At 42.9% G+C, this 17148-nt stretch overlaps 1 protein-coding gene across 12 annotated transcripts in view; it reads left to right on the plus strand.

Annotated features, from left to right (window-relative positions):
* The window catches only part of CNOT10 (CCR4-NOT transcription complex subunit 10), an 83713-nt gene extending 66864 nt beyond the window's left edge, over positions 1-16849 (plus strand). For 3 of the 12 annotated variants that reach the window (XM_064590364.1, XM_064590366.1, XM_064590382.1), the window contains exons 14-19: positions 3337-3450; positions 7145-7275; positions 8658-8693; positions 8893-9020; positions 12345-12420; positions 13722-16849. In XM_064590364.1, coding sequence (XP_064446434.1) covers positions 3337-3450; positions 7145-7275; positions 8658-8693; positions 8893-9020; positions 12345-12420; positions 13722-13873 — 637 coding nt within the window. In that variant the 3' untranslated portion in view covers positions 13874-16849. Of the gene's footprint in view, positions 1-3315; positions 3451-7144; positions 7276-8657; positions 8694-8892; positions 9021-10650; positions 10792-12344; positions 12421-13710 lie in introns of all 12 variants that reach the window. The other 9 variants (XM_064590363.1, XM_064590362.1, XM_064590374.1 and 6 more) reach the window with 6 other exon arrangements.
* The last annotated feature ends 299 nt before the right edge of the window (positions 16850-17148 follow it).

Here is a 17148-nt window from a genome sequence, read left to right on the forward strand (position 1 = left end):
ATAGCTGCAGTCTGGACTTCCTGGGCAGCAGAAACCTGCTGCAATCTTACATGACTGATTTCTGGACCCAAAGTGGGCTTGACAGTGGGCTGGAGCAGTAATAGCCCCCTACTGTCGGGAGAGGCCAGGGCAGGCTTTTCCCAGCAAGCCTGCCTGAGGTGTGGCTGTCCTAGACGCTAGGCCCCAGAGCATGCAGGATGACTCTCCTGTCTGTGGGAGCTGGGAAAGAGGTGGCTTCGTCAGTGAGGCAGCCTGCCAACAAGACAGGTGGAGGTCTGCGTGCCTGGAGCAGTAAGTCAAAAAATGTTGAAAGCTGTGGTCTTCAGTGATTATCTGTTAAACACCTACTGCGTAGATGCTGAGGAATTGTTCCAGTGTTAGTGCAGGAAACAAAAGGTGGTGGGCTTCTGCTTTGAAGGAGCTTATGTCTGATCTTTGGCCAAGTCATGGATGAAAATGGATATTAAACTTAGTGATTTTCGTTCATATAGGCCCTGAGCTGATGGCTTTCTTGGGCCTCTGGAGACTTAGGCCTTAAAAGTCCTTTTCTTCATAAGCATACATACCTGGCTGATGAATTTGTGTTCGTTGCCATTTTAAAATAGTACAGGGGCACCTGGGTGGCTCAGTCATTAAGTGTCTGCCTTCGGCTCAGGTCATGATCCCAGGGTCCTGGGATCGAGCCCCGCATCGGGCTCCCTGCTCCTCGGGAAGCCTGCTTCTCCCTCTCCCACTCCCCCTGCTTGTGTTCCCTCTCTCACTGTGTCTCTCTCTGTCAAATAAATAAATAAAATCTTTTAAATAAATAAATAAAATAGTACAAATAAGCCAAAAGAGGAAATTAAGTCACCCTAATCTCACGACACAGAGCTAAGCACTGAGGAGCTACTGCATGGGGGAGATAACTAGCCATTGCCTCCCTTCTTTGGGCCCTTGCTTCTTCCATCAGAGAGAGGATGCCCCCTCGGGGCTGTGGCCACAGGACAGCTTGGCTGGTAAAGACAACTCTTGGAAACATAGGGATATTGACAGTAAGCTTGTCAAAAAATCCCTTTGAGAAGGACATTACTTGCCTGTTCTTATTCTCTTATGTGAACAGGGTTCAGATTTTAAATTATGTGCTCAGTAAGAAAATTTAAACTTTGGAGGGGCGGCTGGGTTGCTCAGTCGGTTAGGCGGCTGCTTTCCGCTCAGGTTATGATCTCGGGGTCCTGAGATCGGCCCCATGGGAGGCTCCCTGCTCAGTGGGGAGTCTGCTTGTCCCTCTCTCTCTCCTGCTTCCCCTGCTTGTCAGGTCTCTTGCTTGCACTCTCTCTCAAATAAATAAAATCTTTTAAAAAAATTTAAACTTTGATGCTGAGTGAAATAAGTCAAACAGAGAAAGACATGTATCATATGACCTCACTGATATGAGGAATTCTTAATCTCAGGAAACAAACAGGGTTGCTGGAGTGGGGGGTGGGGTGGGAGGGATGGGCTGATTGGGTGATAGACACTGGGAAGGGTATGTGCTCTGGTAAGCGCTGTGAATTGTACAAGACTGTTGAATCTCAGATCTGTACCTCTGAAACAAATAATGCAATATATGTTAAGAAAAAAAAAAAAGAAGATAGCAGGAGGGGAAGAATGAAGGGGGGGAAATCGGAGGGGTAGACGAACCATGAGAGACGATGGACTCTGAAAAACAAACTGAGGGTTCTAGAGGGGAGGGGGGTGGGAGGATGGGTTAGCCTGGTGTTGGGTATTAAAGAGGGCACGTTCTGCATGGAGCTCTGGGTGTTACGCACAAACAATGAATCATGGAACACTACATCTAAAACTAATGATGTAATGTATGGGGATTAATATAACAATAAAAAAATTTAAACATTACCTTCTGTTTTCTTCCCTTTTAAAGAGACAGGCTTAAGTACCTACATTTGTTGTCTGCATAGTTACGAATGCATTGGGAAAATCATAACAATCTTTTCTTTCTACTTTATTTTCAGGTGGTCTTGTGAACCGATAGTGAAGTAATATGATAGGATGGGAAGGGCAGTGAATTAGGAGTCCATGGTGTTGAATGTTAGTCCTAACTCTAATCACACACTCTAAGCTAGAGAATATATTAAATGACTTTGGATTTCAATCTCTATCTTTTTAAAACAAGGGACGACATTAGGCACTCTTTCAGCCCCTACCATTGTAGCCTAAGGCCATGAATCTCAATTTCCTTGTGTCTCCTCTGGGACCAGTCTACTTTTCTGTGTTGTGAGTTGCTGAGGGGACTATTTTGCCTTTAATAGGGTAATTTTCCAAGGTTCCAACACCCAGGACTCATTCAGTGAAGAGGAAACAGCAGACTACTTCTGTTTGTCTGATTTGCCCAGCTACGGCACTTTTAGAAGGGCCATTTCTAGTTAAGGATTTCAGATTATTAGAAAACTGCAGGGCTGTGGGGGTTGCATTCTTCCTTAGACTGAAATTACAGCCCGAATGTACTTAATGATACACATATGTACTGTAATTTGTAAACATAACTCAAAACCCTGTATCTAAGTTGGGTCATTTGTGGTTGGCCGTTCAGACCTCATTTCTATTTGACAGGGGTTTATTTTAAGATTGCTTTTTGGAGCGGTTGTTTAACATTCAAGTGATCTATTAGTGTCAAGTCTTTAGCTAGACCTGTTTCAAATGAGCTGCCCGTTAAGTAGAAAACCAAACAGAAGTTTGCTTTCCAATGCAACTTAGCAAAGTCAATGTAACTTAAATTTTCTTATCTTCACGTGTATTTACTCAGCCTGATTTCTTTCTTGAATATTCATTTAGGGTAATAGTACGTGTATGAATGAAATTCTTTTAGTTACTCTTGATATTGTTGCTTAGCAAGAACTATAGACGTAACAGGTTCAGAGAAGAATACTTTAAGCTAAGTGGATTTTTTAGTGAGTTAATTGTGTTTCTCGGCGAAATGAGTTTGAAAGAATAGTAATCTGCTTCTGGAGCTTTATTTCTAGGATGTTAAGTGTTCTATGGGAAGTAAATTCTCACTAGGCCATTAACTACATATTTTTTTACAGGCTAAATATTGTAACTCCTTTTGGTTATTTTGTTGGAGATGGGGGTCAGTTGGATGGAAGCTAAAGATGGTTTGGGTAGATAGCCACACTGTGCCTCAGATGGTAGTTTTATACATCATCCTAATTCTTACCATTACTGTTGTGACTTCCTCTCTCTTCTTTCCTGGTGTCCAGATTGTCACAGCTTTAATTAGGGCGTTCTTTCATATTTAATAACAAATACAACCATTGTCAATTTTGTAACTCAGATTTTCAGCCCTTCCCTTTTGTGTTCCAGATGCTCCATACTTGCCTGTAGTGCTTACGTGGCTCTGGCTTTGGGTGATAACCTTATGGCTTTGAATCACGCAGATAAACTTCTTCAGCAGCCCAAGCTGTCAGGATCGCTTAAGTAAGTGTGACTTCCCCTGTGTGTCCCAGGGTCGTTTTGTTTGGAGGTTTTCAATTAGTGTGTGGTACATATTGCTGCTCTTTACTCCCCCAGTGGGATGTATTATCTAGACAAAGCAACTGACTAAAACATTAATTTGGTAGTTCTTTTCCCTTGTTGTACCTCGAGGATTAAGGGAAGTAGCATTTGCTGTACTGAGTATCAGGAGGCAGAAACTTTGCACTGTCTAGTGTCCACTACTAGGCCTGACTGGAGCATATTTTCACGTATTAGTCCCCAAAATAAGATGAGTCCTCAGGAAGAAGACCCACAAAAACAGGAGTTTAGTCAGCATGATAAATCTGCTTCAAGGAATGCAAGTTAAATAGATAACAATTCTGACTACCTGAGTTTTATGCCTCTTCAGTATTAGTGTCATTGTCAGTCTAAAATTGGCTAAAACACCTCTCTTTCCATTTATGGAGGTTGAGTGAGATGCAGCTGTCTTTGAATCTTTGTATGATGCTCTGCTAGAAATTTTATTCGGAACCACAGATACTCTGCATAACATTAGGACAGTTGTTTTTTCATTCATCCTGTAGGTATATACCTATAATCTCCAGAATATAATTACTTACTCTTGCCTTTTAATGGTCTTTGTTTATAATGTGCAATGCTTAGAATTGGGAGATCATACTCTGAGGAATAATTCTGTTGATGTTTAATTATGTTTGTCCTTAAGAAAAAGTATTACTTTGGGTGCCTGGGTGGCTCAGTTGGTTAAGTGACTGCCTTCGGCTCAGGTCATGATCCTGGAGTCCCTGGATCGAGTCCTGCGTCGGGCTCCCTGCTTGGCAGGGAGCCTGCTTTTCCCTCTGACCCTCTCCCCTCTCATGTGCTCTCTGTCTCTCTCATTCTCTCTGTCTCAAATAAATAAATAAAATCTTTAAAAAAAAAGAAAAAAGAAGAAAAAGTATGACTTTATACAGTCATCTAAAATTAACAATGATTACGGTTATTTTAGGTCAGTGTTTCCCAAACATATCTTGTGTTTCAAAAAAAAAAAAAAGATAATTAAAAGAATATCCAGTAACATAAGAGGCTTTGCCACAATCAAATATAAGAAAGCCTTGCCTAACATTGAGACCTGGAGGGATCCCGAGTTCCAGTTCAAGCAGCGGGGTTGCCTCTGAGGACACCACCGTCCAACTCGGGGAAGTAGCAGCCCAGAGTTGCCGCCGAAGTCCACACTTGGCCTGTGGTGCCACGGCCATGATTAGAGCAGTGTTTGGTTTGTTTTGCTGTTTAACAGAAGTGAAACACAAATCTTCACTGCTTTTTCAACCTCTTTGGTTGACATTGTGGTCACTGTTCTCAAATCCCAGGTAGATTCTTTACTTGGCATTCGTTGGAGGGTTTTTAAGTTTATCAACTTTTGAGGGATTGGCCAAGCTGTGTCTGGCAATTTCTTTTTTTAATTCTCTTGATTTCTTTTTTAATTCTCTTAACTATTCTTTCCTAAGTATTGGTTTCTTAATTAATAACAAGGCCACTGTCTGTCTTCCCAGCAAAGACAAGCAGGTAATTCTGCATTTGGCAGCTCACATACCACAGCAGCTTTACCCCACAACTTTTTGCTTTCTGTACACCTGGTCAAAGATTTCTTGGCTTTGAGTGTCATGAAGGCATTTCATTTGGCTAAAAAAGGAAGATTTTTTTTTTTTAATTTTTTAAAAGATTTTATTTATTTTTTGACAGAGAGAGACAGCGAGAGAGGGAACACAAGCAGGGGGAGTGGGAGAGGGAGAAGCAGGCTTCCCGCTGAGCAAGGAGCCCGATGTAGGGCTCCATCCCAGGACCCTGGGATCATGACCTGAGCCGAAGGCAGACGCTTAACGACTGAGCCACCCAGGTGCCCCAGAAGGAAGATGTTTTTAATAAAGTAATTCACAGAAGACAATTTGAAGTAGTTCTTTGAATTTATGTGTTTCTGTTTTGTAATGATTACTGGCTTGTGGGTACTACTTTAATGAAATTTTTAAATTATCTTATTTCAAAATATAAGTGAAGTTACTGATTTTTTAAAGATTTTATTTATTTATTTGACGAGAGAGACAGCGAGAGAGGGAACACAAGCAGGGGGAGAGGGAGAAGCAGGCCTCCTGCTGAGCAGGGAGCCTGATGTGGGGCTCGATCCCAGGACCCCGGGATCATGACCTGAGCCAAAGGCAGACGCTTAACGACTGAGCCACCTAGGCGCCCCTACTGATTTTTTAAAAACTTGTCATTTCTGTTAGGGTATTTGGTAGAGAACCAAAATAAGGTCATTGCAGCCCCTCTTAGTTAGAAGAAATTGCTTAATAAAGAATTAAAGAGCTCTTGAGTGGTTAATATGTGTAAATCTCTAAAAAGGTTATATTGAAAAGAGCCTAAAATTTTTTTTTTTTTTTAAAGATTTTATTTATTTATTTGAGAGAGAGAGAATGAGAGACAGAGAGCACGAGAGGGAAGAGGGTCAGAGGGAGAAGCAGACCCCCCCGCTGAGCAGGGAGCCCGATGTGGGACTCGATCCCGGGACTCCAGGATCACGACCTGAGCCGAAGGCAGTCGCTTAACCAACTGAGCCACCCAGGCGCCCCGAAAAGAGCCTAAAATTTGAGGACTCGAGATTCATGGGGACAGATTCAGTTGGGTCAGGCTAGCTAGAGTAGGTGAGACCTAGCTGGCCATTTAAAAGGAGGAGTAGAGAGATCCCTGACTGGCTCAGTTGGTAGAGCATGCAATTGTTGATGTCAAGTTTGTGATTTCAAGCCACACATTGGGTATAGAGATTACTTGAAAATAAAATCTTAAAAAATAAAATAAAAGGAGGAATAGATGTTGGCTTGTGGAGATGAGGCCAGGCTTGCCCAAGAAGGCCAGGCCATGGGGGAACGGTGGGTGCGCCCTGCCCAGGACACTGTCTGGTAGGACCAGAGCAATTTTTGAGGGGGTGGGAATATTGACTGGATATAGAAAAGTGGGACCAAACTTGGAGAGCTTTAAGTTGATAAAAAGTTTTGTTCTCAGGTAGGAAAAGTCATTAAGATTTTCAGCAAGGGTGGAATATACCTAATCCTCTTTTAATTTTGAAAAATCAATCAGGTGATCATAGAGAAAAATGGCCTGTAAGTAAAAGACCGGAAGAAGCAGGCTCTTATAAGCCGGGAGGATGCGTATTTGTCCTAAAAACATCAGTAGGCATAAAATAGATGATTTGAAAAGCAGGAAACCTTTGGGATAGAAAGTAAAGTTGATCTAACCCAAATCTGGTCTGAGTCCCGTTTGGCACCCTGATGTGTTTTGACTATTCCAGCAGCGGAGACTAGAGGATTCATCCTTGGACCTGTCTCTTATTTTAGAACTTCATTCCTTTCCTCATGTTAATGTTATTTTCTGCATAAACAGAATAGTAAATTTGCCAATTCTGGACTTTTTTCTTAATTGATATGTGTCATTTGTTCCAGCTTAGCTGATATAAAAATTATTGTATATTTTAAGATATTTTTATATAAAGAGGTAAGAGTTAAGTGACCTTTAATTGATCCATTTATAAACTTCTATTTCAATTCAAAGATTTGAAATATGTGAAGCATATGTACACCAAATCTTGTTATACATTGGGTGTTTTGTGATGACCTACTTCTCAGTTTGGAATCTGTTCTTTTCATCTTAGGTTTTTGGGCCATTTATATGCTGCAGAAGCCCTCATCTCTCTGGACAGAATATCTGATGCCATTACTCACTTGAACCCAGAGAATGTCACTGATGTTTCCTTAGGGATCTCTTCAAATGAGCAGGACCAAGGTTAGTGAGGACACATTTGATCAGAACCGGTCATCATTTCCACCTCCTTCTTGGATGTGTGGAAATCTGAAGGCACAGTTGTGAAGGGAAAGAAGTTTTGGGTTGGCTCTCTACATTTTTGGCTGTACATATTTTGTAGTAATTATGTGCTGAGTAGACCTAAGAGTTGATAATCACATGGTCTAAATGCTTACTTTAGAGGGGTGCCTGGCTGGCTCAGTCAGAAGAGCATGAAACTCTGATCTCAGGGTGTGAGTTCAAGCACCACGTTGGGTGTAGAGCAGACCAAAAAAAAGAGAAAAGAAGAAGAAAGAAAAGAAAGACTATTTTCTTTTTTTAACTTTTTTTTTTTTTTTTTTTAAGATTTTTATTTATTTGAGAGACAGCGAGAGAGAGACAGCATGAGCCAGGTTGAGGGGCAGAGGGAGAAGCAGACTCCCGTTGAGCAGGGAGCCTGATGCGGGACTCAATCCCAGGACCCCGGGATCATGACCTGAACTGAAGGCAGACACCCAACTGACTGAGCCACATAGGCGCCCCAAGAAAGACTATTTTATTTTATTTTATTTTTTAAGATTTTATTTTATTTTTTTGACAGAGAGACACAGCAAGAGGGAACACAAATAGGGGGAGTGGGAGAGGGAGAAGCAGGCTTCCCACGGAGCAGGGAGCCCAGTGCTGGGCTTAATCCCAGGACCCCGGATCATGACCTGAGCCGAAGGCAGATGCTTAACAACTAAGCCACCCAGGCGCCCCAAGAAAGACTATTTTAAAGAAAGAAATAGACTCTCACTTTTGAAAGGCTGGTAGTAGAAAAATTTGTTTTGATTCTCATACTGTATTTTTCTCCTTAAAGGGATTCTGCAGTCTAGGGGAAAGTAGAAAAAAGCATTCAAAAGTCAGTTTTATTTTTTATTATTATTATTTTTTTTTAAAGATTTTATTTATTTGACAGAGAGAGACACAACGAGAGAGGGAACACAAGCAGGGGGAGTGGGAGAGGGAGAAGCAGGCTTCCCGTGGAGCAGGGAGCCCCGTGCTGGGCTTGATCCCAGGACCCCAGGATCATGACTTGAGCTGAAGGCAGACGCTTAATGACTGAGCCACCCAGGCGCCCCTCAAAAGTCAGTTTTAAATCATCCCTAAGTTTTTAAGAAAGTAAGACTGGCATTCACTTTATTCAAGATATTATGCAGGAATGGGGTGGTGGTGGGTGGTACCTTCTGGTGTCCTCTAATAGAACCTCCACTACATGAAAAGTAAACACTGTGACATTACAGATTGCTATGATACTAGATTTTCCATTTCATAAACAAAATTAGGTTTCTAGAAAATATACTCTGTTGTCCTTCCCCCTCAGGTTTGTTTTCATGTTTTTGTAGGCTCAGACAAAGGTGAAAATGAAGCAATGGAATCCTGTGAGTAAGAAGTTTTGTAAATACTTAAAGTAGCCTGGCTTTGCATCCAAAAGATGTAGGCTCAAGCCTTTTGTGTCCATTTGTCAACCTAAGAAGTAGCCTTGTGCTTTAGTCTGAGCAGCTGCTGGGGCGGTGGATTGGGTTGCCCCCTTGCCCTTGACCCGGCCTCTTCACCAGGGTCCACGTTCTTTTTCCCCAGCTGGGAAGCGGGCCCCTCAGTGCTACCCCAGTTCGGTCACCTCTGCCAGGACCGTGATGCTATTCAATCTTGGCAGCGCCTACTGCCTGAGGAGCGAATACGACAAAGCCCGAAAGTGTCTCCACCAGGTGAGGCTGGAAGTGGTGGGGCTAAGCCCTCTTGTAAGGCAGCCAGCAAAGGGTTTGGAGTTTCTGGGTTTTGTTACTTTGTTTGAGGCTCTGGTCAATTTGTTAAAAATTGGAATATTACTTTTCCAAGCTTAGAAATATTCTTGCAAGGTAAACAACTGATCAGCTATTACAAATGAACGTAGGCACTTAATGGAGGATTTTTCCCAATGGTTTTTATAATTAAAATTTCAGAAGATTGGAAACTATCTAAATAAGGGATCACTTAAATAACGGTGCATCCATACAGTCGAACACAATGCCGCTGTAAACTCTGTGTACTAAAATGATAAGATATCCAAGATATACTAAGTGAAAAGACCAAGATTTAAAACTGTTGCTTTATGATTGTGTATGTGCATACGAGAGCTCTGAAAGGACATACTAGAAACCACCAACACTGCTTATGGGGCAGCAGGATAAGTACTGTGTGGCTGGACCACTAAAACGGGAGACTTCAGAAGAAAGCTGGTGCCAAAGAAATTCCACATATGTTAAAGAAAATTACTGGCAACATGTAACTAAAATACACCTCTGAATTCTACCACTGAAATGATGTATCATCAGTAGGTCTCTGGGAAGATTCTGATTGAGCCTCTTTAGGTTTCCTGCCCATCCCTGGAGCAGTCATGAACATGGACCCTTACTTGCACTAGGGGACCAGGTGACCAGATAGCACCAATGGCAGCTCCAGAGGCTGGGTCAAAAACTCAGAAAGGGGTAATTCCTCAAAAAGATACTAATTCAAATTGCAAGCATGTGAGCACTACTTCTTGGTAAGCCATGGGAATCAAACAGTAAAAATAGGTAGGCATGATGCAACCCTGCCTGTAAAGGGAATTGCGACGTCAGAGGGTGTGCAGAATTTTAAGACTTCTAATATGGAAAGTTTGTGTCAAATGGTATAATCACCAGGAGCACAGGAGAGAGCCCATGTCCCTATATGCTTGTCAGAGTAGCTAAAATTGAAATTACACCTATTCTCAAGAGATTTGGTGGCTTCTGGAAATGTTCTTCCTGTGAAGACCACTTTGTCATATAGAGCCATGAAGAATCTTACCATGTGCAAAATAACCACGAGTGATATTTAGTTAAAGTGGCATCTGGTCGGCACTTCTGATTCAAAATCAGAAATGTTAAGTGATGGACTATCCAAGGAAACATGTTTGCTATTATCTTGCAGTTGAGTTACACCAGTTGATTGGGAAGGAGTTGATTACAGCAAAGAGGACTTTTTTTTTTTTTTTTTTTAAGATTTTATTTATTTATTTGACAGAACGAGAGAGCGCAAGTAGGGGGAACAGTAGAGGGAGAGGGAGAAGCAGGCTCCCCACCAAACAGGGAGCCCGATTCGGGGCTCAATCCCAGGACCCTGGGACCATGACCTGAGCTGTAGGCAGACGCTCAACCATCTGAACCACCCAGGCACCCCAACAAACAGGACTTTTGATCTAAAGTTGCAGTATGCACGGTCTAGCTCAGGTTCTCGTACAGCAGGTGGCCATGGCGGCTGCCACGCTGGGAGAGACAGATGGGCTCAGGCCTGGCTCAGGGTCTGAAGGGGGTTTTGTTTTGGTCCCTTGGTTTTTAGGTTAATCCAGTGGCTGGATCTTTGTTAATTGGGAGGCCCACCGTGCCTCGGAGGGCAGGACAGTGACGTGAAGAGTTGGAAAGGGCTCCACGGAGGTGTTTCCGAGGTTGCCTCCCCGCCACTAGCCATTCTGAACAGCCAGTAAGCAGAGCACCATCAAGTCTCATAAAGTTGCTGTTGTGAATGCCTGTATTTTAGAGAAAGCTGCAGACTGTGATCAGTGCAAAGAACAATAAATGACCTGTGTTAACCAGCCACTTGAAGGCAAAATAGAGATTTTAGTACCCACAAAATGCTGTAAAGATGATCTTGCCTGTATGAAGCTTGGCCTAGAAGTGTAAAATCTCATTTTCTGAACAGAGTCATTATACCTCCATGATGTGGTGAGAGAAATAAAAGCCTCCCTGCTTCGTTCGTGAAGAACTTAAGGGTGTGCCCTGGATGAGAGCATACCTGCTCATCCAAGATCTCTTCTGAGGCTGCTGGGAACTGACCTTGTGCAAGCTTCTGGTCCCCCACACATCTCCCATCTGCACAGTTCGGTCTACAAGGCCTTTCTCCCCATTTTCTGTTACCCAATATCCACCCTGCAAGGACTACGGCAGGTGCCCCTTGCCCTGAAGCTCTCCATTCAAAAGAAACATTTTTCTCTCTTCATATTCACAGTACATTCATTCTCTTCTCCCCCTAGCATTTGGATCAATTTGTTTGGATTATTGTTAGTTGTTTGCATGCCCGTTTATTGTCAGGATGAGTCCCTGTCTTACCCACACACTCACCTCTGATCAGTAAATGTTTATACAAGTACACTTTTTGATAAGATGAAGGGAAGAAGCAGGGCAGCCTGGAAGCCAGAGTACCTGAGACTGGATGGGGGAATACAAGTTGATAGTAAGGTGTGAGAAAAGGCTGCAGCCCAAAGAGGCCCAGACTGAGGAAATAAACCTATGATCTCAGCACCATTGACCAGAGCAGGCTAGGCTTCCTTTCTCACGACTAAGTCAGAGAGAAATTGCTAGCTAGAGAAGTGACTCTCAGATCCAGGAAAGAATAGCATGTTGCTTAAACAATTAAATTTATTTGACAAAATTGTACTGTTTCAGTCCTTAAAAATGGGGACATTGAACATGCTTAGTGGTATTTTTTTTTCTGTATTACCAACTTTTAAGTTTGAATTCTTATTGCTAACTTTGGGAACTTGAGACCTGCAATACTGAGTTGTTACTTAGGAAAACAAATGGACATGCAGATTTTAATATAAGTGCAACCATGTCTGTGGTGAAGAACCACCAACAACCGACCTGGACCAATGACTGGAGTGCAGAATCCCGAGTGTCTGGTCACCCTTCTCAAAACCAAATAGAGCCAAGACATGGAAGAAGAACCCCAAGCAGGTGAAAACAAGAGGGAAGAAAAGCTTTCCCCTATTAAGAACTCATTATGGACTAGGTAAGGGAAAATGAATAGTGAATCATTTAAAGAAAAATTACATGTCTAGTTTAATCAGTAGGGATGAGGACAAAGGTAGCTGAGGGGCATCAGAACAGAATGATAGTAGTTGCTAGGAGGTCATGTGGGAATGAGTTTGCTAACTTGTCATTGGTAGGCTTCCCCCCACCCCCACCCCCAGCATTACTTGGAGTTTGTGTCTTAAGCTGTTGGTTTTTCATGGGTGTCTTTTTTGTTGAGCAAAGGCGGCTTCAATGATCCATCCTAAAGAGGTGCCCCCTGAAGCCATCTTATTGGCAGTCTACCTTGAACTGCAAAATGGTAAGTAATTCTCTCCAGTTAGGACTGTATCCCTTCAGAGATGACTGGGTCAGTTGGAAGAGCATGCAACTCTTGATCTTGGGGTTGTGAGTTCAAGCCCCACGTTGGGTGTAGAGATTACTTAAATAGAAGTTTAAAAACAAAAACAAAAGGACTGTATCCCTTCAAAGAACCCAAGGTTTTGGGTGTCTGATCTATCTCTTCGAATTTGAAACTTTGCCTTCCTTGAAGATATTACCCATCAAGTTCTAGAAAAAAATGTAGCTAGGGAGTTTTTGGTATCTTACAAATTCCTGCTTCTTGTGACTTAACCGTATTTCCTTTTATCTGTGAAAATACAGGAAAGCATAACTTCTGACAATTATAATTAATCCCTACTAATTAACCTTTCTCTTAGGCAGCCAAATGACTTGAATTGAGAACATGAGGCAGAATGCCAGTTGCTAAGAGTTGTACACTGTAGTATTTTGAACATAGATGTCATTAATGAGTTTTACAGTAAACCAGTTCTTGCTGACAGTTATCCAGACCTAAATCCAGGTCAGACTTCTGGAGCACATACAACCTTTAAGGACATGGCTTCTGAGAAAAATGACTGTGGGCCCTATATAAGAGACAGCATGAAGTAGAGAAGAGACATGAATGGAAGAAATTAAACAAACATTAAGAGTTCTAAGTCATGCCTCCTTTTGATCATGGGAATCTTTACATGGTTCCCTCTTTCGATAGCTTTTTTATAGCATTAAGTGCCTGGTACCCCTCTGGCCTTGGCCTCCTGAAAGGTGTGAATAGGGTTAGTGCACTGGTCCTAGTGCCCTTCTTCCATGCAGTCTACCTGGAGACAAGTTTGCAAGCTGGGTCATACCTTAGAAAAACCTTAGGGCTTTTAAAAATCCCTCTTTTTTTTTTAAGGATTTTATTTATTTATTTATTTGACAGAGAGAGACACATCACAGCAGGGGAGTGGGAGAGAGAGAAGCAGGCTTCCCACAGAGCAGGGAGCCCGATGTGGGGCTCGATCCCAGGACCCTGGGATCACGACCTGAGCCGAAGGCAGACGCTTAATGACTGAGCCACCCAGGCACCCCTAAAAATCCCCTTGCCCAGGTCACACCCCAGATCTCTTAAATCAGAATTTCTGGGGATGGGATGGAGACATGATGTGGCTTCAGTGTGTAGCAAAGGTTGCAGACCACTGCTCTCCCAGACCCTCTTTTACTTCCCTTGCATGATGCTGATGGCTTGCTTTGCACATGGTATTGTTTATGCTTTTTTTTTTTTAATGGGAAGTGTTTTTATAGGTAATACCCAGCTGGCCTTACAGATCATCAAAAGGAATCAACTGCTCCCCACAGTGAAAACATTGTCTGAGATGAGAAAGAAGCCAGTGTTCCAGCCTGTCCACCCGATCCAGCCCATCCAAATGCCAGCTTTCACTGCACAGAGAAAGTGACATTTTTGCTCTCAGAAAACTGTTACTTGAGACCCAGGGGGGTATTTACGGGCCTTTTTAGTTGTATCACAGCAAAATGAATAAAAGCAGATGGTGAAAGGTGCTAGTTTTGAAGACACAATTTTGAAATGATTCTAACCCCTGGCTTTTTGGGGTTTTTTTGTTTTGTTTTTGCCAGAAGCTTACTTAAAATTAAGGATTCACAAACTCGTTTTCATCTTTTTCTTTAATCTTACATTTTGAGCCATTATGTGATGTATCCATGTCATAGGCAATTAAAACATGGTCTTATCAGAACAGTCTTGTATAATACATTTTGTCTTTCTTGCAACTGTTGGACAATTTTAGCATCTGAGGTTTAGTGTTAAAGTTTTAAAACCTGAGAGACCTGTCAGCAGTAGATGAGTAGCCAATCCAGAAGCTGGTCTGGGGGCAGAGAGGAGGGGAAGTTGATGTGTTTTCTGCCTGGTTATGACTAAAAGGACCAGAAAATGCATAATAGAACCCACAAGGCCATTAAATTGGCTTAAGAAGAGATGACTGGTCTGATAGGAATCACTTGCTTCAAGATTACAAATGAAGACAAACCAGGTTCAGGGCAGTGGTCATGTTCATCCTCCTGTACCCCTAGGCAGAGGCACTGGTTCTAGAGTCTGTTAGCAAGGAGCTCAAGGTTCATTGTTAACCTCTTTGCAGATACAAACAAAAATTTAAAATTGTTTCTATCCCAGGTGCCTGGCTGACTCAGTTGGTAGAACACATGACTCTTGATCTTGGGGTTGTGACTTTGAGCCCCACGTTGGGTGTGGAGATTACTTAAAGAATTAAAAAAAAAAAAAAAAGCTGCTTTCGAACAGACAGACATATGTTGTGGGATTAACATGGCCAAAATTTGTCCATAGCGTTAATACATTAACTTTAGGGGGAAAAGCCATAATACAGACTTTCTTTGGAAAAATTGGGTCGGGGCACCTGGCTAGCATGGTTGGAGGAGCAATCATCTCTTGATCTCAGGTTTTGAGTACAAGCCCCACGTTGGGTGTACAGATTCCTTAAAAAATTTAAAAAAAAAATTTTTTTAAGATTTTATTTATGTGAGATAGGGAGAGAGCATGAATTGGAGGGAGGGGCAGTGGGAGAGGTAGAAGCTGACTTCCTGGTGAGCAGGGAGCCCCACACAGGGCGCAACCCCATAACCTGAGCCAAAGGCAGACACTTAACAACTGAGCCACCCAGGTGTCCCCAGAAAAAAATTTTTTAAAAAAAGGGGCACCTGGGTCACTTGGTTGGGTATCTGAACTCGATTTCAGCTCAGGTCATGATCTCAGGGTCGTGGGGTCGGGCCCTGTGTTCAACAGAGAGTCTGCTTGAGGTTCTCTCTCTCTCAGATTTCATTTTTAAAAAAGATTTTATTTATTTATTAGAGCATGGGGGCGGGGACAGAGGGGGAGAGGGAGAAGCTGATGCAGGCCTTGATCCCAAGACCCCAGGATCATGATCTGAGCTGAATGCTTAACCAACTGAGTGACCTAGGGGCCCCTAAATAAATATTTTTTTAAAAAAAGAAAAATGAAAGAAAAATTGGGTGCCCTCCTGGTTGAGATCATGTTTGGTAGGTTCATCAAAGCTTGCTATTTAGGAGTGTCCCTTGCTGTCTACACCTCTTCAGTTCCCTAGTTTGGAGACCACATTCAGATAGGGAAGTCTGACACACCAGCTGACTGAATGGTTCCTCACTTTCACGCCTGGAGAGGAAAGTATTTGATAGCAAAGCACATAATTTACCCAAAACTTGATCTTATTCTGTTGCTGAAATCACTTTACATAGGTATATCTACTAGAACAGGGTATCTGTGATGTAATAGACATTGCACACAAAGGACTCAGAGAAGGGGGGAGTTTCTTTTTCCACTTTTTTAAGAATTTAATTGACAGAGAACATAAGTAGGGGGAGCAGCAAGCAGAGGGAGAGGGAGAAGCAGGCTCCTTGCTGAGCAGGGAGCCCGATGTGGGGCTCGATCCCAGGACCCTGGGATCATGACCCAAGTCAAAGGCAGAGGCTTAACCAACTGAGCTACCCAGGCACCCTCTTTTTCCAACTAAACATGGGATGGGTGGGCACAAAGGGGTTCTGTTGCTCTTTTAAGAGCCATATTACTCTTAAAATTTGTCTTTACAGAGTAAATTTTTTCTAGGTAGATACTGAAAACAGTGGCCTAGCTTCCATGGGCCTCTCAAAGCCATTTCCAGATGAGAGGAAGACCCTTAAGCTTCACTGGTGTTGGTCCAAGTCTGTAGCCTCTGTATTCCCAAGTCCCAGACAAGCAGCAGCACTGGGGGACCCACTCATATGCTGCAGGTTGGTAACAGAATTGCTTGTCCTAGACAGTTTTTGGAGAATGAGTCCACAGACCTGATAAATTGGAGGACCCCACAGGGTCTTGTTAGTGTGAAGTGGGAAAAGGCCTGTTAGTTGTACTTGAGGACAATACATCTTTGGAGAAATCTCAAGAAATGAGAACTTTCCTTGCTTGCTGATTGGTTTATGGGAAAGTAGGAATAGCTATGAGGCAGGTCAGGCCCCATGTTGCTGTGTTAAATAAGAATACATTTGGGGTGTCTGGGTGGCGCAGTAGGTTAAGCGTCTGACTCTTGGTTTCTGCTCAGGTCATGATCTCAGGGTCATGGGATTGAGCCCCACATCGGGCTCCTCACAGAGTCTGCTTGGGACTCTCTCCCCACTCACTGGCATGCTTTCTCTCAAATCTTTAAAAAAAAATACATTTGGCTGCTAGTAGTAAACAATGGGTTCATGATATCAACGAAGATTGTTTTTCTCTCACTTAAGAGGTAGGCACATAGGCAGCTGCTGGCCTTGGTTCTAGTGCTCAGGGATGCCTTCAGGGACTCCACTCCCATTTTCCATGTCACTGTCCTTAGCATTTGGGTTTTTGTCCTCAGTCACAGGATGTTCCAGCATTGCATCTGCATTGAAGTCAAGAAGAGGGTAAAGGCAGCCTATCCTCATAGGGGACTGTCAGGAACAAACTCCCAGCTTCACGTCTCCTTTGTCAGATCAAGTCACGTAGCCATCCTTAGCTGCAGGGAAGGCTGGAAAAGAAGTCACTAACAGTGTTGGCTGCAGTTGCTAGGATAGCCCTGCACATCTTAAGGGGAGGCCAGGTAAGTGTTTTCCCAACCTATGAACTCTTTCTGATGCCTTGTCAAAGGCATGATGCCTGTTCCATCAGCCCAGCTTTGCTTTCCATAGCCTG

The sequence above is a fragment of the Mirounga angustirostris genome, unplaced genomic scaffold (genome assembly GCF_029215605.1).
Source record: "Mirounga angustirostris isolate CCGP_5_RB_7025 unplaced genomic scaffold, mMirAng1.0.hap1 SCAF_1, whole genome shotgun sequence".
In the NCBI taxonomy this organism is placed as follows: domain Eukaryota; kingdom Metazoa; phylum Chordata; class Mammalia; order Carnivora; family Phocidae; genus Mirounga; species Mirounga angustirostris.